This window comes from Phyllostomus discolor, chromosome 6 (assembly GCF_004126475.2).
Source record: "Phyllostomus discolor isolate MPI-MPIP mPhyDis1 chromosome 6, mPhyDis1.pri.v3, whole genome shotgun sequence".
NCBI lineage: Eukaryota > Metazoa > Chordata > Mammalia > Chiroptera > Phyllostomidae > Phyllostomus > Phyllostomus discolor.
The window spans coordinates 170957584-170982235 of NC_040908.2; the positions used below are offsets into that span (position 1 = coordinate 170957584).

Sequence of the window (24652 nt, forward strand, 5' to 3'; positions counted from 1 at the left end):
TCAGCCCCTCCGGGAGCGCCGGGTGCGGCCAGATCCCCCATGCCGGGCGGGCAGGGGCCCACACACGCTGTCCTGGCACAGGCAGCTCTCGATGTGGGTGTAGGTGTGTGTGCGCCAGCTGCCGTCCGGGCAGAGCAGCTGCGCCTGGCGCTGGCTGGTGCGCTCCTCCTTGCAGCAGGAGCACTGGCGGTCCAGGGCCTGCGCCTCCTCCGAGTACCTGTGGGAGAGCCGTGGTAAGGACCCCCCCAGCTCGCAGCACCCTCCTGCCTGCGCCACCCTGGTCCAAAACTCACATGGAGAAGGTTCCACAGGAACCAGTGCAGTAATTCATGGAGACCCTCGCGGTGCAGCCGCCATCTGAAATCTCCCGGGTGACAGGGACGGTGGTGCAGGGGATCCTGGTCTCATTGCGAGGGATGCCTGGGGGGCGGCGAGGTGGAGGCTCGGGGAGGGGCTCCATGCCTGATAAGAGGCTTGCCGCCCTGCTGCCCTGCCGCCCTGTCCTGGCGCTGAGACTGGATCCCGGGGCCCCGCCCCTGTCCCTTCCACCTTGGGGGGCCCAGGGAGCTCCCCCCCAGGCCTCTACTCACATTTCTTGCAGCAGCCATTGGGCATGAGGGTGATGGAGCCCTGCAGAGAAGGACAGTGGCTCAGGGCGTTACCCCAGGGATGGTTCCTACAGCAGGGGCCCAAGCCAGAGGCCACCGTCCCAGCACTGGGGACCAGCCCTCTGGGGACGTGGGGACCCCCACCCCTAGCGAGAGCCACACAGCGAACACCCCGGATGGGCCGGCTCACCGGGAGGCAGTCTGTGGGGTCGAAGTCGGGGCAGGTGATGTTGGACACAGACGAGATCAGCTGGTTGTGGATCTTCATGCAGCTGTAGATCGTGCAGTTGTTCCTGGGGTCGTTCACGAAGTCCCCGGGCTGCGGGGCAGAGCACAGTGCGGTGAGGGCTGGGGGGCCCGCCGGGGAGACAGACGGGGACGCCGGGCCCCAGCGGCCAAGCGCAGCCCTCGGACAGAAGGTCCAGCCTGCAGGCCCAGAGCCACCGGGCAGGCGACACGCAGGAGGGGCCCAGGGACAGCCACCAGCCTGAAGTCTACAGACACACCCACGTCCTGGCCCCCAGAGCCTGCGGACGGGACCTTATTTAGAAAAAGGGTCTTGGCAGATGCGATTAAATGAAGGGTTGCAAGGTGAGGTCACCCTGGACTACCAGGTGGGGCCAAGTTCAGTGACAAGTGTCCTTAGAAGAGGTGACAGAAGAGACACAAGGAGGGGAGGGGCCATGTGATCGTGGGGACAGAGACTGGGGTGTGCACCCACTCAAGCCCAGGGACCCCTGCAACCCCAGAGGCTGGAAGAGGCAGGAAGAACCGTCCCCGGAGCTTCTGGAAGGAGCGCAGCTCCGCAGCCCCTGCAGCACCTGCAGCACCTGGACCTGGCACTCCGGCCTCCAGGACGGGGACGGAACTGTCCCCGGTGTTCTTGGCCCCACACCCGTCCGTGGTCACTAGCACCTGTGACCACAGGCAGGCAGGCAGGCCCTGGGAGAATCTGGTCCGGCCCCCACCCACCCAGCCCGCCCAGTCAGGAGCGCCCCGCCCCCACACACACCTTCAGGATGAGGGGCTGCTCCTGGCCGGGCTTGTTGATGATGCACTGGGTCTGCTCACACCGGGGGCAGCACTCGCCCGAGACGTTCACCAGCTCGAAGCCCTAGGGGACAGGCGTCGGTGCTCAGGGGGGCGAGGAGAGGGCGGGGTGTGGGGCGGGACCGCGTGCTCCCGGGCAGGGGACTCACTGGGCTGCAGACTCGGTTGCAGGGCACGTGGCTGCAGGACACCTTCTTGAGCTGCGTGGCGCTGTCCGTGAGGTTGGTGCAGACGCACCGCTGGCACTTGGAGGAGTACACTGGCGAGCCGGGCTGGGGGGCGGGGGTGGGGGCAGTGTGAGGGGCGCCAGCGCAGGACCCCACCCCCCCGGCCCTGCTCCCTCCCCCCAGTGCAGCCCCCGGCTCACCTGGTACTCGGCGTTGGCGACAACGCACACGCCCTTGGGTGCTGGGGAGGAAGAGAGCAGGCCCTCGGGTCAGACACACAGCCTGGGGGGTGGCTTGGGCCCTCGAGCCCTGGAGGGGTGGGGCCCCAGGGGGGAGCCACTGCCGCCCACTTGCCCCCTCACGCCACAGCCCAGCCCCAGGGGCCGCCCACCAGTCCTCCTCAGAGAGCCCGGGCCCGCCAGGACCTCCGCCCCACCCTCGCCCTCGCCTCCGGCCCCCTCACCGCAGGAGTAGAAGGGGCAGCACCGCCCCGGCAGCAGCTCGCCCTTCACCTCGAAGCCCAGCGGGCACTGCGGGGGCTTCTCCTTGCACAGGCTGGTGTTGCACTCTGGGGACAGAGGGAGGGGACACAGGAGTCACCAGCTGCTCCTTGCAGGCAGGGCCCTGTGCCCCCCACCCCGCCAGGCAGGGTCTGGGCCTGAGCACGGCTCCCTTCCAGCGCTCGCTCTCAGGAGCCCCGGCCCCCAGGGCTCCCTCGCCCACGGAGGAGGTAACAACTCGCCCAGGGAGCCTGCTCAGGGGCCCCAGGGGCCCCAGCAGGGGGCGAGGCCCCGGGCGGCCTTACTGCAGGAGGTGATGTTGCAGCAGGTGTCCGACGGGTCCACTTCGGTGACCAGGTAGGTGCCATCCTCGGAGCACTGGGTGGGCGGCTTCTGGTTGCACTTCTTGGGCTGACAGACGATGCCGCTCCCGCCCTCCAGGCAGACGCAGTCCTTGCAGTCGAACTCGAAGTGCTCCCCGAACTGCAGAGAGCAGGGGTGAGCGGGGCGGGGCCTGCGCCCCCCTCCCACGCACCAGGCAGGGCCGCACTATGGCGCGTCTGCGGTCCGCGGAGAGGGCGCTACGCCAGACACCCGCGGGTGGCCCCATGTGGCGCCCCACGCCCTCCCACCCCTCAGCCCACGGGGAGGGTCTGGTCCAGCACAGGGGCCGTCACTCAGGGCCAGGCCACTAGTGACACAGCCGTGACCTGCATGGGCCAGGCAGGCAGCAGGCGCACCACCCTTGTCTGCGGGGCGTGTGCGGAAGGGACCTGAGAGCCGCGTGCAGGGGGCGCTCGCTGGGACCTCGGCTCAGGTCAGCCCGAGCGCTGGGTGACCGAAGGGCCCGAGGTGTGGAAGGGGGGATAGATGAACAGAGGGGCAGAGGGGTGCAGGGCTGGGAGCGTGGAGCCGCGGGAGGAGGGAGGGCGGGCCTGCCGGAAGCCTGCTGGGTGGAGGGGGCGGGGCGGCGGTGGGTAGGATGTTCCTGCCAGCCCCGCCTCGCAGCCCCTGGAGGACCCAGCCTCTGCAGGAGGACAGACGACACCCCCAGACGGGGCCTACCTCTCTGGGCACGTTGTCGGGTCCCACGCAGCCTAGGAGAGAGGAGACGGGGCGGTTAGCGGAGTCTGGGGGGCAGGACCGGGCTCGGCCTCCAGGGGGAGCCAGAGAGAGGGCCGGGAGCGGGAGACGCACCACACACGCTCACGCAGACGTCGACGCCGGGGGCGTAGCTCATGGTGCCCTCGGGACAGAAGCAGCCTTCCATCAGCAGGGTGCTGTTCTGCGGGCAGCTGCGGGGGCGGGAAGGTGTGAGAGCCAGGCCTGCGGGGGCGGCACGCTGGGACACCCCGCCCGGCCAGGGGAGCCCGCAGCCCCCACACGCCCTGCCACGGCTGACCTGGACTTGCAGGTGGGCTCCTGCACAGGCCCGCAGGCACGGTACTCCCTGTGGGACGGGCACGCCAGCGCTGCGGGAGGGAGGCGTAATCAGAGGGGCCGGAGTCGGAAGGAAGGAGCCTGCGCCTCACGCCCCCACACCCCACACCTGGCAAGTGGCAGCCCTGCCCCGCCCCCCCCACACTGGGCCCCCTCCCACCCTGCTCCCGCCTGGCCCCAGGCTGGGCACGGTGCCGGGCGTCCTCCCGAGGAGCCCCCACAGGGGCCGGGGGCCGGGCGCCGGCAGGCACTTACGGCAGGCCCCGTGGGTGTGGTTCCGCCAGTCGATGCAGGCGCCCTGCTGGGCGCAGAGGGCGGCGTAGGTCTGCAGGCTGACGCACTCCATGCCCGAGTTGGGCATAAAGCAGGTGTCAAACATGCAGGCTTCGTAGTAGTGCTGGGGGGGCACCAGAGCGTGGCACGGGGCAAACAGGCTGTGGGGGGACACGGGTCACACTCTGCCCGAGACCCTCCCTGCCTATCTCGTGTCCCCTCCACCCTGCGCTGGCCTCTGAGCAGCCCACCAGGAGGCCCTGGGTCAGGGGGCTTGGGAGAGCAGGCTGGCCACAGAGTAGCCAGCACCCCCCCGGCTCCAGCAACTCCAGCACGGGGCCACCCAGCCTTGGTGTGCACACCTCCAGGGACAGGATGCTGGCTGCCTCCCTGCGTCGGGAGCAGCCCTCTGTCCCAGCCCAACCCTGCCTCCAGCACCAGCCCCGAGCACACACTCTGTCCTGGCCAACTGGTCTACCCGGGCTTCAAGCTGCCCTGCACCCCCAGGGGCAGGGACGACCTGGGGGCTCTAAGCAGGTGTCTCAGGCCCGTGTTCCGGGCCCCTGAGTGGCTGGCACCTGCCTCCCAGCCCCACATTCAGCACCTGCCTCCTCCCCTTGCAGACAGACAAGGTGGGGACCCAGAGAAAAGAGTCCGCTCCCCGGACCCTGCAGCACGCTAGTGACCGGGGCAGCAGGCAGCCCAGGTACACGGTCACCTGTCCTTGATGAGCTCGCAGAGAGGAGACGAGCAGTTCTTGTGCGGGGTGACCAAGCTGCCCCCTGCGGGCGTGGTGGCCGGGCGCCGGGTGGTGAGGCTGGTGTGGGGACAGTGCGGCTTGGACGGGTCGTTCACCACCCACTGGTCGGCTGAGACCTCGCAGTTGGAGATGACCTCGCCGTTGGGCAGCACGCAGTCGTCCTGCGTGTTGTTGTTGCAGGTGCCTGTGGCAGAGAGACGGCCCGCACTGAACCGGCCCGGCCCGGCCCGGCCCCGCAGGCGGGCGAGCCCCAGGACCCCTCCGCCCCTCCAGCCCAGCCTCCTGCCGACCAGCTGGCCGGGGCCGCAGGCACAGACGACGCTGGACTCTGATCGGCTTCCCGCAGGGGCCAAACCCAGAAGGCCGGGGCCCTGAGCCGAGGGGCGGGAGCACCGCACCGGGCAGGCGGGCGCTCATGCGGACTCTGCCGCCACCCTCCCCAGGGCACAGCCCAGAGGCCGCCGGGGCCGGCGGGGCGAGGCTCACCACACTGGCCCTTGGTGTTGTTGCCGAAGCGGTAGTAGGGCAGCCGGATGGAGAAGGAGAGGCCGTTGTAAGTGATGACGGCGCCCAGTTCGGGGATGTCCACCACGTAGTTGATGCCCGACTCGTACACCTGCAGCCCGAACTTCTTGTAGGGCAGGGCCACGGCCTGCTTGTTGACCTGCACCTGCGGCCGACACACCTGGGCTCAGGGACGGCCACGGGCGGCAAGCCCGCCCCGCCTGGGCCCTCTGACCCGGGAGGCCTGCCTGGCAGGGCAGGGCAGGGCAGGGCAGGGCCGGGCGAGCTGCGCCCCACCCCACCTCTCTTCTCGGTGGGGGGGCCGTCTCTCCCGTCCCCTCTCCCGTCCCGTCTGCTCTCCCTCTCCTCTGTCCTGCTGGTCCCGGGCCAGGTGGCAGCGGGGTGCCGCCCATCGAGCCCCCCAGGGATGCGGGGCTCCACAGAGGGGGTGGGGCTCCCCAGCGACTCCGTGTGGGTGTGAGCCCGGCCCTGCCCGACCGCCCCTCTCCCTGGGCAGGGGCTCCTGCACCGAGACCCGCGCCCAGGGCGGTGGCAGGGGCCTGAGCGGGGCGGGCGAGGGGTCCCACCGAGCGGGCCCCGCCGGCGTACCTGCGCCTTCACGGGCGTCATGTGCACCGTCCTGATCAGCACCTCCTGGGTCTCGTGGCGCACGATGAGCGTGCGGGGGCAGGACACCCGGTCGTTGACGTCACAGTGGTAGTTGTCGATGTAGACCCCGAAGTTGTCCACGTTGGGGGTGACCTCCTCCACCAGCACGTAGGTGCAGTTGCCCTGGTAGCTGTAGTAGAGCCCGTCGAAGGTCACGTAGTGCGGGTCCCCCCAGCCCGTGCAGTAGCCTGTGGGGGGAGTGGGGGGAGTGGGGTGAGCCCGCGGAGCCCCGAGACAGGGCGGGGGCAGCGGCCCCGGGCGGAAGAGCCCGGTTCCCAGAGCACACGAGCGTGCCATCCGGGAGGGTCTGCTTCCGCCCCTGGCCCCCAAACGGGCACCTCCCCACTCAGCCCACTGCGGCCCGTCCCTCCGATGGGACACGTCCTGGCTTTCGAGCCACAAGCCCGGGGCCCACCTGCAGCTCTGCCCTCTAACCCCAGAAACAGCCTCATTCCAGGGAGGTGGTGGAGCTGCCCCAGGCAAGCCCCGCCCCGTGCCCCTGCCCAAGACAGGAACCAGGAGGGGGGAGTCCCTCAGGTCATGCACCTGGCACAGCAGCCATCACGCACAGCCTGGGCCCTGCGCCCTGCACCCAAGGTCTCTGGGCCCTGCAGCCTCCACCCACAGAAGGGCAGGGAAAGGGAGGGAAGGGGAGGGGAGGGAAAGGAAGGGAGGGAAGGGGAGGGGAGGGGAGAGGAGGGGAGGGGAAGGGAAGAGAGGGGAGAGGAGGGGAGGGGAAGGGAGGGGAGGGGAGAGGAGGGGAGGGGAAGGGAGGGGAGGGGAGGGGAAGGGAGGGGAGGGGAGGGGAGGGTTGGGTCACATCCCGAGGCGTCCACAGGCTTACAGTCACACTCCCAGTGCCAGCAGCAGCCGTCGGGGTCCATGACGCGCACGGGCGTGAGGTTGTTGGAGCAGGTGGGCATGGGCGGGGGCTTGCACTCCACCTGCACCAGCTCCACGGTGTGGTCGTGCTTGCACACGGCCATGGTGCAGTTGCAGAGCCACCACGTCTCGTTCTCCTGCAGCCGGGAGGGCAGGGGGAGTGTCAGCTGGGACCAGCTGGGCCCTCTGCCCCCTGCCCCCTGCCCAGGGAGTGTGAGGCCCTGGGTGGACGTCTGGGTACCCCCCCACACCGCCCCGAGGCTGGAGGCCAAGGGCGCCCCATTCGGGAGACAGCTCCTTCAGCCTCCCCGCAGCCCACCCCTCTCGTGAGGACGAGGTGGGCGTGGGCGCGAAGGCGGGAGAGCGCCAGCAGACACTGCACCCACAGGCTTGGTTCAGGGGCGGAGGGCTCGGGACGCAGAGCACAGGGCCATCTCGATGACCAGCAGTAAGACAGCTCCCGGGCCTGAGGCCAGGCCAGTGTGTTCCATGCTAAGGGGCCAAAAGCTGCCCACAGCCCACTGACCTGTCTGGGAGGGTCGAAGTCCGGGCACCCTGGGGGCTTGGTGGGGGTCGGCGTGCGTGACGTCGTGGGCGTGGGCGGACTGGGCGTGGAGGAGGGCGTCGGCGTGGATGGTGGGGGCTTGGGGGTTGGTGTGGATGGGCACGACCAGTTGAAGGTCTCGATGGTGCAGCTCACCGAGCAGTTGGCATAGTAGCAGGTGTCTCCGTAAGTGACGTTGTACACCATCTCACCTGCAAGGGAGACACCCAGGCCCTGTGCCATTCAGGCGGTGACACCAGAGTGCACAGGCAGGTCCCCGCAGAGGCACCCACCCCCCTCGGTCCCCCGATCATGCCGCAGCCAGGTGCCACGGGGACAGCCACCCACACTCGGCAGGCAGCTGCCAGGCAGCTCCTGGTTGAGACCTGAGACGGACTCCTCCCCACTGGTTAAAGGAGACCTAAGTCCCACCGGCCCCTGATGCCCGAGTCAGAGGAGAAAAGCTTAGGTACCTGGGAGATAGTACGTGCCATTCAATTCGCAGCATAATGTAATACTACCAGTGGTTAGAGTAGAAGTCGGGATTGGCGTCGGGGTGGACACACTGACTGAAGTGCTGGTGGTGATGGTGGGTGTGGTGGTGGGTGGTGTCTCAGTAGTGGTGGGGGTGGTGGTGGGTGGTGTCTCAGTAGTGGTCGAGGTAGGTGTAGAGGTGGATGGTGGTACCTCAGTGCTGGTGGTGCTGGGTGTGGTGGTGGATGGTATCTCCGTGGTGGTGGTGGGTGTGGTGGTAGGTGGTATCTCAGTAGTGGTGGTGGTGGTGGTGGGTGTTGGTGTTGGGGTCACTGTGGTGGTGGACTCTGGTGTAGGGGTGGTCGTCTCCGTGGTGGTGGTGGTGGGTGTTGGCGTGGGGGTCACTGTGGTGGTGGATTCTGGTGTAGGGGTGGTCGTCTCCGTGGTGGTGGTGGTGGGTGTTGGCGTGGGGGTCACTGTGGTGGTGGATTCTGGTGTAGGGGTGGTTGTCCCCGTGGTGGTGGTGGTGGGTGTTGGCGTGGGGGTCACTGTGGTGGTGGACTCTGGTGTAGGGGTGGTCGTCTCCGTGGTGGTGGTGGTGGTGGGTGTTGGCGTGGTTGTCCCCGTGGTGGTGGTGGGTGTTGGCGTGGGGGTCACTGTGGTGGTGGACTCTGGTGTAGGGGTGGTCGTCTCCGTGGTGGTGGTGGTGGTGGGTGTTGGCGTGGTTGTCCCCGTGGTGGTGGTGGTGGTGGGTGATGGCGTTGGGGTCACTGTGGTGGTGGACTCTGGTGTAGGGGTGGTCGTCTCCGTGGTGGTGGTGGTGGGTGTTGGCGTGGGGGTCACTGTGGTGGTGGACTCTGGTGTAGGGGTGGTCGTCTCCGTGGTGGTGGTGGTGGTGGGTGTTGGCGTGGTTGTCCCCGTGGTGGTGGTGGTGGTGGGTGATGGCGTTGGGGTCACTGTGGTGGTGGACTCTGGTGTAGGGGTGGTCGTCTCCGTGGTGGTGGTGGTGGTAGGTGTTGGCGTGGTTGTCCCCGTGGTGGTGGTGGTGGGTGTTGGTGTTGGGGTCACTGTGGTGGTGGATTCTGGCGTAGGGGTGGTCGTCGTTTCTGGGATCGGGGTGGTTGTCCCCGTGGTGGTGGTGGTGGTGGGTGATGGCGTTGGGGTCACTGTGGTGGTGGACTCTGGTGTAGGGGTGGTCGTCCCCGTGGTGGTGGTGGTGGGTGTTGGCGTGGGCGTCACTGTGGTGGTGGATTCTGGCGTAGGGGTGGTCGTTGTTTCTGGGATCGGGGTGGTTGTCCCCGTGGTGGTGGTGGTGGTGGGTGATGGCGTGGGGGTCACTGTGGTGGTGGATTCTGGCGTAGGGGTGGTTGTCGTTTCTGGGATCGGGGTGGTTGTCCCCGTGGTGGTGGTGGTGGTGGGTGATGGCGTGGGGGTCACTGTGGTGGTGGACTCTGGTGTAGGGGTGGTCGTCTCCGTGGTGGTGGTGGTGGGTGTTGGCGTGGGGGTCACTGTGGTGGTGGATTCTGGCGTAGGGGTGGTTGTCGTTTCTGGGATCGGGGTGGTTGTCCCCGTGGTGGTGGTGGTGGTGGGTGATGGCGTGGGGGTCACTGTGGTGGTGGACTCTGGTGTAGGGGTGGTCGTCTCCGTGGTGGTGGTGGTGGTAGGTGTTGGCGTGGTTGTCCCCGTGGTGGTAGTGGTGGGTGTTGGTGTTGGGGTCACTGTGGTGGTGGATTCTGGCGTAGGGGTGGTCGTCGTTTCTGGGATTGGGGTGGTTGTCCCCGTGGTGGTGGTGGTGGTGGGTGATGGCGTTGGGGTCACTGTGGTGGTGGACTCTGGTGTAGGGGTGGTTGTCCCCGTGGTGGTGGTGGTGGGTGTTGGTGTTGGGGTCACTGTGGTGGTGGATTCTGGCGTAGGGGTGGTCGTTGTTTCTGGGATCGGGGTGGTTGTCCCCGTGGTGGTGGTGGTGGTGGGTGATGGCGTGGGGGTCACTGTGGTGGTGGACTCTGGTGTAGGGGTGGTCGTCTCCGTGGTGGTGGTGGTGGTAGGTGTTGGCGTGGGGGTCACTGTGGTGGTGGATTCTGGCGTAGGGGTGGTTGTCGTTTCTGGGATCGGGGTGGTTGTCCCCGTGGTGGTGGTGGTGGTGGGTGTGGGCGTGGGGGTCACTGTGGTGGTGGACTCTGGTGTAGGGGTGGTCGTCTCCGTGGTGGTGGTGGTGGTAGGTGTTGGCGTGGTTGTCCCCGTGGTGGTGGTGGTGGGTGTTGGTGTTGGGGTCACTGTGGTGGTGGATTCTGGCGTAGGGGTGGTCGTTGTTTCTGGGATCGGGGTGGTTGTCCCCGTGGTGGTGGTGGTGGTGGGTGATGGCGTGGGGGTCACTGTGGTGGTGGATTCTGGCGTAGGGGTGGTTGTCGTTTCTGGGATCGGGGTGGTTGTCCCCGTGGTGGTGGTGGTGGTGGGTGATGGCGTGGGGGTCACTGTGGTGGTGGACTCTGGTGTAGGGGTGGTCGTCTCCGTGGTGGTGGTGGTGGTAGGTGTTGGCGTGGTTGTCCCCGTGGTGGTGGTGGTGGGTGTTGGTGTTGGGGTCACTGTGGTGGTGGACTCTGGTGTAGGGGTGGTCGTCTCCGTGGTGGTGGTGGTTGGTGTTGGCGTGGGGGTCACTGTGGTGGTGGATTCTGGCGTAGGGGTGGTCGTCGTTTCTGGGATCGGGGTGGTTGTCCCCGTGGTGGTGGTGGTGGTGGGTGATGGCGTTGGGGTCACTGTGATGGTGGACTCTGGTATAGGGGTGGTTGTCCCCGTGGTGGTGGTGGTGGGTGATGGCGTGGGGGTCACTGTGGTGGTGGATTCTGGCGTAGGGGTGGTCGTCGTTTCTGGGATCAGGGTGGTTGTCCCCGTGGTGGTGGTAGTGGTGGGTGTTGGCGTGGGGGTCACTGTGGTGGTAGACTCTGGTGTAGGGGTGGTCGTTTCTGTGGTGGTGGTGGTGGTGGGTGTTGGCGTGGTTGTCCACGTGGTGGTGGTGGTGGTGGTCAGCGGTTCTGGGGTTGGGGTCCCAGTGGTGGTGGGTTCTGGCGTGGGTGTGGGTGTGGTGGTGGTGGTCGGCGGTTCTGGGGTCAGGGTGGTTGTCTCCGTGGTGGTGGTGGTGGTGGTGGGTGTTGGCGTGGTCGTTTCTGTGGTGGTCGGAGTAGGGGTGGTCGTTTCTGTGGTGGTGGTGGTGGTGGGTGTTGGCGTGGTCGTTTCCGTGGTGGTGGTGGACGACGGGCCACAGGGTTTGCAGCAGTAGACGTTGATCTCGTAGTTGAGGCAGAAGGGCTGTGGGATGACTCCCCCTGGCTTCTGGTCTTCGTTTCTGCACACCAGCCCAACTGAGAGGTCACACACCACGGTCTGTCCCAGCTGCTCGATGGGGACACTGGGGAACTGGGAGGCTCTGCAGGAGATGTTGGCTGCGATGCTGCCCGACTGACAGACGTTCTCTATGAATTCGAAGTCCCCACCCGGTTTGTTAAAGTTCGGTTTCCCGGAATCCACCCAGCCTGTCCACTGGCAGTCTCCCACACACGGGGTGGCGGTGGGGGTCACGGTGGTGGTGGTGGTGGTGGTGGTGGTGGTGGTGGTCGTGGTGGGTGTTGGCGTCGGGGTCACAGTGGTGGTGGATTCTGGCGTGGGTGTGGGTGTGGTGGTGGTGGTCGGCGGTTCTGGGGTCGGGGTCACAGTGGTGGTGGGTTCTGGCGTGGGTGTGGGTGTGGTGGTGGTGGTCGGCGGTTCTGGGGTCGGGGTGGTCGTCCCCGTGGTGGTGGTGATGGTCGTGGTGGTGGTGGTCGTCGGTTCTGGGGTCGGGGTCACCGTGGTGGTGGGTTCTGGCGTGGGTGTGGGTGTGGTGGTGGTGGTCGGTGGTTCTGGGGTCGGGGTGGTCGTCACCGTGGTCGTGGTGGTCGTGGTGGTGGTGGTAGTGGTGGTGGTGGTGGTAGTTGTCGGCGTCGGGGTTGAGGACACGGGACACTCATCCATTGGCAGACAGCAGTTGACACGAATCTCGTAGTCATAACAGAGGGCGAACGGCCCGTTTCCAAACTGATCTTTGTTGTTGCAGACGAACCCGACAGAGACGTCGCACTGGGCCTTCTGGTCCAGGTCCTCCCAGCTGGGGTGGGGCTCCTTGGCCGCCCTGCACTCGATGTCCTCGGGGGCCTGGCAGACACTGTGGAACGTCTCTCGGTCGCCGCCCTCGGGCCCGGGGCTCGGGTGGTTCTCGTTGATCCAGTCGGACCAGAAGCAGCACAGCTCTGGGGAAGCAAGAGCCGGCGCTGGTCACTGAGGCCCTGGGGGCCCCTGGGAGGTGGCCGGGACCCAGAGGGCTCCGAGAGCCCATGCCTGGGCCCCGCACGGACAAGGCCCACAGTGCCGGCTCAGAGCGCTTGCGGCCTCCACGCCCACCCTCCTTCTGCAGCTGCAGCCCGAGGCCTGGTGCGGGCAGAGCGCCCAACACACACGGGGGCGGTCCCAGGCCACAGATGCCGGCCAGAGCCCTCCCTCAGCCCCAGTCAAATCCTTGTGCCAAAGCAATCGCTGACAAATGGGCCGCCCATTCCAGTGAGGAAGCACCCCGGAAGGGCCTTGGCCTTGACGCTCGACCAACGCTGCTGTCTGTCGGAGCTGGTCAAGTCCCCCTGCACGAGTCCCTGGGCTCAGCAAGTCAGGAATCGTCCCCAAAGGCACCACGCAGAGGGGGCGGCTCTGCTGCGAGGGTGAGGTGGGGCTCTGTCTCCTCGCGCCCCCCCCCCGCCCCCCAGTGACGTCATCCGCACACTTACTGGGCGGCGGAGAGGAAGGCGGAGAGGAAGGCGGAGCTGCAGGGAAACGGGAAGAAGAGCGTGTCATTGCGCGGTGTCAGAGCCACCAACTGTCCCCACTTTCACGGCTGCTTCTCCTGTGGCCGTCCTATCCCTGCCAGCCTGCTCGGTGGTGGCTGCGATCGCCACCAGGACCCACGCAGGGGGATTCGAGGACATTTCTCTGCTTTTGCGAACCCATAGGGGTATTTTCTTGCTGGTTTTGGGAAACGCCCCGTGCCACTGTCACTGTGGTCTGGGCTCGGGGACACAGTCCTGAGCACAAGGTGTCCTGAGCACAGTCCTGAGCCCACACGCAAGGCTGCGTTCCTTGCCTGAGTCGAGGGGCAGGTGAGTATCCCCTCCCGCCTGTACAAGGCCGTCTCTGCTGGCTCGGGGTGTGGGGGGGGAGGGGCACGTGGCCCTGGGCCTCACCTGTGCTGGACACCGTGGGGGTGGGGGTGGGGGTGGTGGTGGTGGAGAGCACAGGAGTCGTGGTGGGGGGTGTGGAGACAAGAGTCGTGGTGGGGGGCGTCGAGGAGGGCGGCCGAGTCGAGGTGGACACGCAGATGTTGAAGTGCTTCTCTGTGCCGTTGGGGACGCACCACTCCCAGTAGCAGAAGGCGCCATTCTGGGTGAAGTTGAGGATCTTCCCTGGGGAGCAGGAACGGGCAGACGTCAAGGCATGGGGAATGGGAGCCCTCGGCCCGCCCCAGCGAGGGACAGACAGGGCGTCCCCCAGCTCCCGCCGGTGACAAGCCAGCGCTCCGTGGGAAGCCCGTCCCCCGACCCCTAAGGGGCCCCATCGGAGCTCAGCAGCTGTGCCCCAGGAGGGTCCTGGGCTCCCCACCCAGGGAACCACAGACCAGAGGGGCCCGCCCGGGGCCGGGCGGCCTGCGGGCTCTGGGGCGGCCGCAGAGGGCAGCTCACCTTCCTCAAACTGGCAGACGACCTTTGAGTTGTTGTGGCACACGCTGCAAAGCAAGCGCAGGGGCTGCAGGCGCGGGGGGGCCGGCCCGCCCCGCCCCGCCCCGCCCCGTGCAGCCCAGAGTCCCGGGCCCAGCCCGAAAGGAGCCCCCCGCCCCAGGCCAGAACGCTGGGCAGGGTGAGGGTGGGGGTGGGGGTGGGGGTGGGGGCGGGGGTGGGGAGAGCCGAGCAAACCAGAGAGAGGCCTGCGCCCTAGCTGCGGTGGGCATGCGCCGCACACGCGTGCCTGCGCCCGTGCCCTGTGGGCTCATGCGTGTGTGTGGGCACCCGTGTGTGGGCGCCCGCGTGTGGGCAGACCCCCCCAGGCCCCCGGTGCTGCGCGCTCGGGTACCAAGACTCGCAGTTTTTCTCCGGGGGGACGGACGCGCCGGGCGGGTAGTGGGTGCCGTTCACGTAGCAGCCGCACTCTTCCTTCTTGACGCACTTCTTCAGGTCCTCGTCATAGATGGGCTTGTCCGAGGGGCACCGGGGGTAGCAGCCTAGTGGACACGGGCCCGGGCTTGAACTGGGCTGGTGGGACCCCGCCCACTGTCCCTGCCGCGACCTGCCCTTCTCTCCGGCATGCTCCTCTGGGAAGGCCGGGGCTGGGAGGCCAGAGGACTGGCTCCATCCCGCCCCCCCGCCCCACCCCAGCTAGGCGGACTGCCCTGGGACCAAAGGGACAGCCAGGCCCCGCCCACCGGCTGCGCCCCTCCGACCCCGGCCGGGCATATCTGTCACTCCCTCAGGTCCAGCTGGTTCTCAGCTCAAAGGCCCCAGCCCCTGCTCTGAAGCGCGCCCCCCCGCCCGCCCCCCGCTCTTCCACGTCCTCCTCCTCCTCCTCCGCTCCTGACCTCACGGGTTGGGAGCTGCCCTGGCTCACTCCCGCCTCGCCCCCGCCCAGCAGGTCTGAGCTCAGGCTCCAGGGCCCCGCCCCCATGCAATGCACAGATTCTGCGGCTTGGCGAGCCCGGCCCGCCCCGGACCCCAGGGCCCCCAGCCCCGCCGGGGCTCACCCTCCAGGTAGGACACGGAGATGTTCGAGTGGATGCCATTGATGGTCCTGCAGGTCTCGAAGCTGCGGTTCCCGCAGGGCTCGTAGTGCCACTCGCACTCGTCGGGGGGGTTGTAGTAGTCACAGAACACGGCTGGGGGGGCAGGGGCAGGGTCAGCCGCAGGCGGGGGGCAGGGCCAGGCCACCCTCAGGCGGGGCGGGGCGGGGCGTGGGGGGGGCACTCACGGCACAGCTCCGGAGTCCTCCAGAACACGCAGGCGCCCTCCTTGGTGCACTCCTGGGCATAGGAGGCCACCGCGGAGCAGAAGCACTCGCAGTCCCCGCCGGTGTCACAAGAGCAGGAGTCCTGGACGCAGTTCTCGTAGAAGGGTTTGGGGTCCACCTGCGGGGGCAGCCACCACCGTCCGGGTCCACACTGGCCTCGCAGGGCAGGCCTCCCCCTGCAGGCCCCGGGAACTCGGGGCCCCACGGCAGCAAGGGCCGACACCGTATGGCCCCCAGGGGGCGCTGACGGGGCGGGGGGTCGCTGACGGGAGGCCCAGAGAGAGCCGGGCATCCTTGGCCGCGCTGCCCTGCCTCTCAGCCCCTGCCCCCCTGCCTGGGCGGAGGGGGCCCCTAGCCGCCTGGGGTCAGGGGGTTACTGTCCTTCTCCCGCCCTGGAAGGTACAGGAGGCTGGGGCTCCAGCCAGGGGTCTCAGGAGAAAGGGCCTGCCTCTGGTCACGTGGTCCAAGGCTGGCCGCGCAGCTGGAGGGCGCAGTTCCGGGAGGACTCCCCAGAGGCCCCGCCCGTGGCCACGCCCTCCTCCCCGCCCCAGCATGCATGGCCACACCCACAGCCACGCCCACCTTGCTGTGGCAGACTTGGAAGACGGGGCCCTTGATGATGCTGCACTGCTTCTCGGCCCAGGCCCGGCGGTGGGGGTTCTTGGTGCAGGCGTCAGGGATGGTGGTCACGTCCGGGCAGGTGGGGGCCTCCTTCCAGCTGTTCCCGAAGTCCAGCTCGCTCTCCACCACCATGTGGTCGCGCGTGGTGAAGTCGTTGTTGGAGCGCTGGTCGAAGTTCCCGCACAGGCCGCATACGGCGCCCTGCGGAAGAGCGCGGAGAGCGGAGGCTTACGGGGGAGCTCACGCGGCGGGGGCCTGGGGGCGCCGCGCGGGCGGGCGGGCAGGGGCGGCCGCGCACCTTGTAGGAGGGCGCCAGCTTGACGAAGACAGTGGTCCTCTTGTCCCAGATGACGATGATGCCGGTGCTGGCCTCCACCACCAGGTACTGGCCCACCTCCCGCGTGGTGTAGGCCACGTGGGCGCCCTCGTCTCGGTGGATCACGGCGTACTGCTTGTCCTCCAGCTTCAGCTCCGTCCTCTGCGTCCAGGGGAGACCCGGTCACCGGGTGTGTCCACGGGGGCCCCGCCCCTCCCCGGTGGCCAGCACTCACCCCCAGGAAGATCTTGATGGCCTTGGAGCAGGTGACGCCTGTCGTGCCACAGGGGACGTTCTCGGTGATGATGCTGAAGGAGCCCTGCGAGGCATTCTGGCCGCAGTAGTCCTGGGGGCCGCAGGGCATGTGAGTTGAGCCCGCCGGGCACGAGCGCCCCGGGCACCCCCTGCCAGCCTCAGCCCCTCCTCTGCTGAGAGGGGGCCACCATGTCGCAGGAGGGCCCTGACCACTCTCACACACCCCTTGCTCCTCGTTTGCCACACACTGAGCGGGCGTCACAGTACAGGCGGGAGAGGAGGGGCCGGCCACTCCCACCCAGGCCCTTCACCGGGCCGCGCAGCCCTTCCGGCCCATCCTCAGGGCCAGCGGAGCGGGGACGGGGCACAGGGCGGGTCCGGGAGCCGCCCTCGGACTCACCTGAGCGGCCACGTAGGAGCAGTGCCCATCGAAGTCGTAGTACTTCCCATCGAAGGTGATGTAGTGCCCACTGCCGTAGATGGTGCAGGTGCCGTGGCACCTGGTCTGGGTGCAGGCCCAGTGTCCTCTCTGGCAGGTGCTGCAGAGGGTGGCAGAGGGGCCTCGAGCTGCAGCCGGGGCCCCCGGACCTCCCATCCCCGCTCCACGGGTGGCCTGCCCGGGCCCCCTGGTGCTGTGCCGACAGCCCCCCAGGCACGGCACCCACGAGCCCTCACCAAGCCAAAAGTGCCGTCCAGCACCCCCATTAGGACCAGGACTCTGCCAGACAGGCGGGGGGCCGAGGGGCCCTGCAGACCCCATGCTCGCCCGAGGGGAGGGGGCCCCGCCCCGGCCCTTCTCCCTTCTCCAGGACTTGGGGCCCGCGGAGCGCTCAGGGGCGGGGGCAGCCAGGCCCGGCCACTCACCAGGTGTTGCAGTTCACTTGCACGCGGCTCCCGGGGGCGTACAGGTCCTGGTTGTGCACGCAGGGGCACGCCTCCTCCTTGACGCAGCCCCCACGGCCGTCGTCCAGCAGCCCCTCAGGGCACACGCAGCCGCTGACGCACTCCGTCTGGTACTGGGGCAGCCAGACCGCGGGGGTCAGGGACTCGAGGCCAGGCCGCTCAGCTGGCCCTGCGGAGTCCCCACCCTGCACCTGACCCCTCTCCCTGGACCCACACCTGGGTGGGGAGACCGGTGAGGGCCGCCTGCCGGGGGCCTCCCTCCAGGGACGGGCAGCCCTACAAGGCCCCCGCGTCCACAGGACCCGCACCCACAGCCTCAGGGCCGGCCCGGCGCCGGCCCCGCCCCCTCCCCAGGGCCCGCACTCACAGAGCCGGCGGCCAGGGTCTGGCAGCTGACGGGCCTGGGGTTCCGGACGGCCAGCGCGGTCAGGTTGTTGCAATCCACGTGGATCTTCGGGGCCGCACAGCCTGTGGGGCAGAGGGGCCGCCTGGGCTCAGCTGAAGCAGGGGTGGGAGCGTGGGCCGAGGGGAGAGGGCCACACACGGGGCAGTGTCCACTTACGGTGGCCGAGCAGCCTGACCCGGGTGCAGTGCAGCCTGGCGTTCCGGCAGACACTGCGGGGGAGAGGGAAGGGGAGAGCAGGGGTCTGCTGAGCTGGGCGGGGCCACCAGCTCCCCGGGGACGGGGCCCCCGCCCTCCCCGGCCCCAGACACCCACCACTGCTCCTCCTGCCTGGCGACCACCTTGCCGGCCTGCAGGTAGAGGCCCTGGTGGTAGCAGGGGCACTTGGCCAGGGGCACGCAGTGGCCCTTGTCGTCCAGAAAGGTGTGGTCGGGGCAGCCGCAGCCGTCCACGGGGGCGAAGCCCTGGAGGCAGTGGCTGCCGGCCTCGGAGAGCGAGCGGCAGGTCTGCTGGCAGGCGGTCAGGTTGTACAGGAAGACCTGCGACTTGGGGCAGGAGCCCACGTCCTTGTCTGTGGAGCGAGGGGCCTCGTGAGGGGCCTCGTGAGGGGCCGGCGGAGGGCCCGCTCCTGCTCCCGCACCCACCCCGCTGCTGTGGGACCTGCCCGACCCGGTCCAGAGCCCGGACACCTGCCCAGCCGAGGCGCCGACGAGGGCAGCCCCCGGGCACTCGGGCCACAGGAGCACACACCCCCCCCCCCCCCCCCCCCCCCCGCCTGCTGGGAGGACGGGCTGTGGCCTCAGCCCCGGGACCCCACACGGGCAGCGCAGCCCCGCTGTCCGGCTGCAGCAGGCTGGCCCCTCCACCCACCCCACCCCACCCCACCCCACCCCGACGCTCAGGAGGAGCTGCCCCAGGGGCGTGGGGGAGCCGAGGGCCGACTGCCACGGGACACGGGACGCCAGCCACGGAGACACTCACTGCAGACGAGCTCCCGCCAGCCCCACAGCAGCAGGCCCCGGGCGGCACAGGCGTGGGCGTAGGAGGAGAGGGCGGCGCACAGGCAGTCCTCGTTGTTCTGGCAGTTGCACGTGTCGTATCTGCACCTCTGGGTGGCGAGAGGGGGTGCCGTGAGCCCACACGCCTGTGCGGGCACTCCCGGCACGCCGCGGCACGCACGCAAACACACACCTGCATACACTTGCACATGCGACACGTGGGTACACGTGCTGCACGTGCCTACATGTGCATGTGCACCCTCGCCTGCTGCGTGTGCTTGTTCGCACGTGTACACGTGTGCCGGACACATGTGCATGTGTGTGCGCCTGTGTGTGCTGTATACACGCGTGTGGGCACACTCACACTCAGCAACTGTACACACGTGTGTGCGAGCACACTCACACTCAGCAACTGTACACACGTGTGTGCGAGCACACTCACACTCGGCAACGGTACACACGTGTGTGCGAGCACACTCACACGCAGCAACTCCCAGCGGGAGCCTCAGGCTCTGCCAGGCGCACAGAGCAGCCCCCCGGGCCGAACCAGGGCGGCAGGGAGGGCGGGTGCGGGTCCCACTGACCTTGTAGTACTCGGCCGGGTCCACGGCGGAGTGGCACCTGCCGAAGGGCGTCTCCTTCTTCTTCAGCAGGGAGCACCAGTGGTCGGCATAGTTGGCTAGAAAGGGTCGGGACCTCAGTGGGGGCGGCCCCTCCGGCAGGGGTGAACACCGTCCCCCCTGGGGACCAAACCCAGCCCCTCCTTCTAGGTCAGCTCCGCCCAGACCAGGCCGGGGGTGCCCACCTCCCACCCTCCCAGCCGTGGCAGGGTGTCTCAGAGGGTGGGGGGGGTGCTGTCCCGGTGCCAGGCCTGCTCCCGGACGAGGGCCACCACCCATCAATTAGTGGCCCAGCCCCTGTGCCCTGTCACTGGCAGGCTGCCACCGCGGCCACACGGCAGAAGGCAGCAGACACACAGGCTGGCCCTGAGCAGGGCGGGCCGTGCCCCCACACACACACCCCGCCCACCGAGCACCCCAGCTGTCCCAGGCGGGGCCGAGCCTCACCGCTCTCGATGTTGAGGGAGCAAGGGTCGTCCAGCCAGTCCAGTTTGTCCTGGCAGCTGGACTGGGCCTTCCAGGTGTTGGCAAAGCTGGCCCCCGTGGCCTCCACCAGCCCAACTGCCGTCTGGAAGTCATCGCTCTCCTGGCCGTTGAAGTTGCCGCAGAGGCCTGAGGGGCCGGGACAGGGTTGGAGCGGGCAGGGCGCAGGGGGCAGGGGGCAGGCCCGAGAGCGGCCTCTGCGGGGGACCCTGGCGGGGCCACTCACCCTGCACGCGGCCCTGGGCGGCCTGGTCCAGCGTCACAAACAGCTGCATCACGGGCTCGAGCTGCACCTGCAGCCGGAGGCCGAAGTCTGTGCTCACCACCAGGTGGTAGGAGGATGGCCGGAAGATGGAGAAGCTCGCTGCGGGGCAGGGGCACAAGGGCGTGAGGGGCGCCCGGCCGGCCTGCCGCTGTGGCCTGCCCCCCGGGGCGCCCGGAGCGCGGCTCACCTGTCACGTGGGGCAGGTTCACCTGCAGCTCGTTCAGCAGGACGCTGCCGTCTGACTTGAAGGCCACCACCTGTGGGAAAGACCAAGGGGGCCCCAGAGATGAGGAGGGCCTCGGGGACCCGGGGGGAGGGACATCGGGGGAGGGCACAGAGGGGAGGGGAGGGGCACCCACGTTCTTCTTCTTGTCGGCCAGCAGCACCACCGTCTTGAGGCAGGTCTGCTTGTCCGTGGAGCCGCAGGGGCCCAGCTCGCCCAGGAGGGCAAAGGCGTCTTCCTGGTCGGCCTGCGTGCGGGAGGGCGGGGCTGCAGTGAGGGCGCAGGCGGGACCCCAGCCCCGCCCACCCGCTCCCCCGGGCGGCGGCCCACCTTGGCCAGCACGTAGTAGCAGTCCCCGTGGAAGGTGTACTTCTTCCCGTCGAAGGTGGTGATGTGGGAGCCGCCCTCCAGGGAGCAGGTCCCGGGGCACGGCAGGTCTTTGCACACCCAGCGGCCGGCGTGGCAGGCGCTGTGGGGCGGTGGGCGCGGGGTCAGGACCAGGCGGTGGGCGCGGGGTTGGGCACAGGGCCGCCCCCAGCCCTCCCCCCGCCGCCACCACCGGGCCCCAGACTCACCACTGCTCACAGCTGCTGTTGACCTGCTGGCCGGGTGCGTAGGAGCGCCCGTGCAGCCTGCAGTGGCACTGGCTTACGGGGACGCAGCCGTGGCCCTCGATGTCGTCATACACGGTGCCTGGGCAGGGCAGGGGGGCGTCAGGCTCAGCCGGGGTCACCGGTGCGGGGGCCACCAGCCAGGCCTCCCCTCCCCGCCACAGGCATCCCTGGTCTACTGAGTGACCCGGGGGTCCCCACACGGTGCCTGGTCAGCACCTTCCTGCACCTGAGAGTCTGGCCCCTCCCGGAAACTCCCAGGTCCCTGTGCTAGGCAGGGTGTCTGCCTGCAGGGTGTCTGCCTGCAGGGCGATGACCGGGAAAGTGTCCCCACACCTGAGACCCCCAGGAGCCACCACTGTGCCTGTCCGGGAGGGGCCTTCGGCCTTGGCGTCCCCCCTACCTGGACCCCGCCCCTCGATTCCAGCCCACGCCCCCACAGCCGCCGTGGCACAGACCTTCGGGGCAGAAGCAGCCGTCCATGCGGTGCTCCTCGCACAGGCTGCTGATCTCCAGGTGCGAGCAGGTGTCCATGCAGGGCGAGCCGCTCTCCAGGTAAACCATGTTCCCAGGGCAGGTCTTGGCTGCAAGGGCAGAGGCGGGCCCCTGAGCGGGACGCGGCTGGGAGGCGGAGTGCGCTGGGCGGGCAGGGTGGAGGGGCTGCCTGCAGAGGACCCTGGGCTCCAGCCCTGCTCTGGGTCCGCCCCGAGGCCGAGGCCGAGGCCGAGGCCGCCGACCGGGCCGCCAGGCCGCCCTCCCCACGTGCCACGTCCCCCTCGCCCCGACCCCCCAGGGTGCTTACGGCAGAGCGAGGCCGTCCTCCAGGTCCCCGGGCGCCCGCCGGCGTGGGAGCACTGGCGGGAGAACTCGGCCAGGGTGCTGCACTCGCAGGAGGCGCCGGCCGGGCACCGGCAGCGGTCCTCGGTGCAGGCCGCCACGTAGGCCTCCAGCGGCAGCAGGCCCAGGCAGTCCTCGAAGGCCGCGGCCGTGAGCAGCCTCTGGCACTCGGCGCGCTGGGGGGCAGGCGCGGCGGTGGGCGGTGGGCGGGCTGCTCTCGCCCTCCTCCCGTCCACGCTGCCCCCGCCCCCGACAGAGGCCGGCGGGGAAGAGGACGAGCAGCGCCACCCATGTGGGGCCCCCCCCGGCCCCCCCCCCCGCCTCGAGGGAAGCCGCTCCTGCCCTGAGGGGCGTCCGGGCAACTCACATGCTGGGAGCAGGACTTGGGGGCCGGCTCCTCCTCGGGGTCGTCGCACGTGACCTCGGGCTTGTTGATCTTCTGCAAGTTCCCGAACTCGATGGCGCTGAACAGCACGCCTGGGGCGGGGCGGGGAGGGGCACGGCCCGTCAGGGGGGGCGGGGAGCCTGCACGCCGCCCCCCCCCACCCGCCGACCCCAGCGGCCCTCACCGTCCGAGAGGAACTCCGAGTAGGACTGCAGCCCATTGTAGTCGCCGCAGAGGCCGCAGGTGTGGTTCCGGAACTTGCTGTCCAGCTCCAGCTGTCGGGCAGGAGGGGCCGGCGAGGGTGAGCGGCCACGGGCCCGGGCAGCCGGGGGGGGGTCCCCGAGGGGCCTCGCCTCTGCCCGTCACCAGCCCGCCGGCCCCTCCACCGGCTGCCAGCCCCCGACCCCGGGACCACGCCGTGCCCCCAGGGCCCCGGCACTCACCATGACTGAGTCCTCCCGGTTCCACATGAGGGTCAGGCCGGCGCGGGAGAAGACCTTCGTGTAGGCGTCATTCTTCTCGATGAGCAGCCCGGGCGTGTAGTGGGGGGTGCTGACCCTGGGGGACGAAGGGAGTCAGGAGCCAGCCCACACAGCCGCCACCTGCCTGGTCCTCCCCCGTCCCGCTGCCCGGTGGGCACTGAGGCTGTGTGGCTGGCTCTTGCCCTGGGGCCACACTTGGCCGTGGCCTTTCGAGGCTACGGTGGCCCAGGAGACCCTGCCCACTCGGCCTGGTGGGCTCCTTCGGGGGGGGCCGAGCCCTGCCTGCCCACCGCCCTCTCCACACCCCCTCCTGTCCGGACAGGGGATTCCCAGGGGCCGCATGAGGAAGGAGAGCAAGCTCTGCCTCTGCAGCCCCTGCCCAGCCCGCACACGCACTGTGCTCCCCCAAACTCTGTGCCTCTGGGGGCCCTGTACCCACTCCCGCCCTGCGTCGGCCCGGCCACCTGGGCTGCAGCCAGGCCCCGAGGTGAGGGGCCCGCCAGACGGGGGCTCACTCAGAGCCCCACTGTTCCGCAGACTACGCAGCTCAGCGGCGGGGGCTGTGGGCTGGGGGCCCCACAGGCCCCTCCCTGCCTGTGTGACCCCAGCATGGGGTCCCGGGCCCCCTGGGCCAGGAGGCCGGCACTGTCCCACCACCGCCCGGAGCCCGGTGGGCCCTGAGTAGGGGGGCCGAGGGAGGCTCTCGGGACAAACACAGCCCCAGCCCTGAGCCCTGCCCCCCGCCCGCCCGCCAGGGGGCCCTGGTGGGGGCTCGTCCGTGCTTGCTGAGGGGAGCAGCGCCTGACCTCAGACCGACAGCCTCCCCCCGAGAACGGGGAGCTCCCAGGGGCCGCGGGAGGGGACGCCGCCCGGCCGCACTCACATGGCCCCGTTCACCACGACCAGCTGGCGGGTGAGGTAGACGGCGTCGTCCTTGGCGGTCAGCAGGATGTAGTCCACCTGGGGGCGGCCGCCGTCGCGGCCGGGGCTGCGCCGCAGGTGCACGGCGAACTCCTTGTAGGCGTCGCGGCAGTCGGAGGCCAGGTTGTAGTCGCAGAGGCCGGGGAAGCGGAAGACGTCGCCGTCGAAGGTCTTGTAGTGGAAGTCGCCCCAGGTGCTGCAGACGCTGTGACCGTGGCTCCAGGCTCTGCCCTCTGGGGGTGCGGGGGCAGCGGTGAGCGGCGGGCTGGCACCCGGCTGGCGGCCGTCTCCCCACCCAGGACCCTCCACAGAGCCCCCAGGTCCCCACGCAGGGTGCAGGGCGCCGGGCAGGGCGTCCTCCGGGAGGGACATGGGTTCCCACCAGCTCAGGTGCTTCCGCCTGGCACAACCTGGGCACGCACTCCGGCCAGGTGGCCACCTTCAAACGAGGGGTGGGGACCCAAGGCCACCTGTCCGGCCTTCCTTCCGTCCGTCCTTCCTTCCACCCAAAGTCAGCAGGTCTGGGGACTGCAGGACGCCCCCCCCAGACCCACCGCCCCCAAGTCTAGGCAGAAGAGGGCCGCCTCCCGTCCCGGGTGGGATGTCTGCCTGCACTGCCCGGCCATCCTGCCTTCCCGGGAGGCTGCCCCGCACCTTTCCGCAGCTCCGAGCCCCTGGCCGAGGCCAGGGCCAGGCACAGGGCCACCAGGCAGCTCTGCGGCAGCCCCATGGCGGCACGGCAGGCCGGTGTGGGAGAGGGACCAGGACAGGGGTGCGGGAGGGCAGGGGTCCGGGCTTTATATGGCCCAGCAGGGCTGTCCAAGGGTGGGGTGGTGGGGGGGAGGGGCGAGGGGTGGGTGGAGCATTCACCAAATTTTCTAGAAAACAGCTGTGGGGGCCCCAATGAGCCACCGTGGGGAAATATTGATTCAGGTTATCAGAGGGTTATCTTCTCACTTATTTATCTTCCTGGGCAAAGCTCCCCTCCTCCCAATTACCGGTCCGGACACACGCCCAGCGGACGGCCGTCCCTCCCAGCTACACTTGGACCTGCGGGCGGGCGCGGGGCCCGGCCGGACACCTGTCTGTCCCGCAGGCTCCTCGAGGCCCGGCCCCCCGCGCCGCGCCAGGGTAGAGCCCGAGGGGCCCCCGGAGGACCCTGCCCGAGTTCACACCGACGGGGGCTGCACCCAGCCCCTCTGGGGGGGGCCTGGGGTGGGGGCTCCGATGGGGGCGCCGCCCACAGATGGGGGCACCGCTCTGGCCTGGCGCCAGGCCGACCCCATCTCCACAGCTGCGTGGAGCTGGCGCTCTGGGAGCCCTGCCGGGGGACCCGGGGCCCTGGCCGGGAGTGGCCGTCCCCAAGTCTCCAAGGGGAGTGGGGCTCGGG

The 24652-nt window shown here is 69.4% G+C and overlaps 1 protein-coding gene across 1 annotated transcript; it reads right to left on the reverse strand.

The window, feature by feature from the left end:
- Positions 1-23992, reverse strand: MUC2 (mucin 2, oligomeric mucus/gel-forming). The gene is made up of 49 exons (XM_028515132.1): positions 23917-23992; positions 23225-23495; positions 22303-22417; positions 22038-22134; positions 21842-21951; positions 21440-21650; positions 21096-21221; positions 20602-20719; positions 20357-20495; positions 20163-20273; positions 19991-20060; positions 19765-19902; positions 19506-19667; positions 19020-19114; positions 18419-18545; positions 17753-18008; positions 17597-17649; positions 17402-17502; positions 16996-17147; positions 16532-16670; positions 16112-16222; positions 15859-16038; positions 15522-15761; positions 14901-15057; positions 14677-14808; positions 14013-14160; positions 13625-13668; positions 13130-13348; positions 10873-12148; positions 8715-10831; positions 7871-8656; positions 7380-7609; positions 6816-6990; positions 5912-6159; positions 5285-5468; positions 4757-4982; positions 4021-4199; positions 3728-3797; positions 3523-3620; positions 3391-3422; positions 2631-2808; positions 2289-2393; positions 2026-2066; positions 1808-1930; positions 1621-1722; positions 799-927; positions 591-630; positions 294-420; positions 1-217 (listed from the first exon to the last, which is right to left on the reverse strand). Exons 1-49 carry the CDS (start codon positions 23990-23992, stop codon positions 1-3), a joined length of 10581 nt encoding a protein of 3526 aa, XP_028370933.1.
- Between the last annotated feature and the right edge of the window lie 660 nt (positions 23993-24652).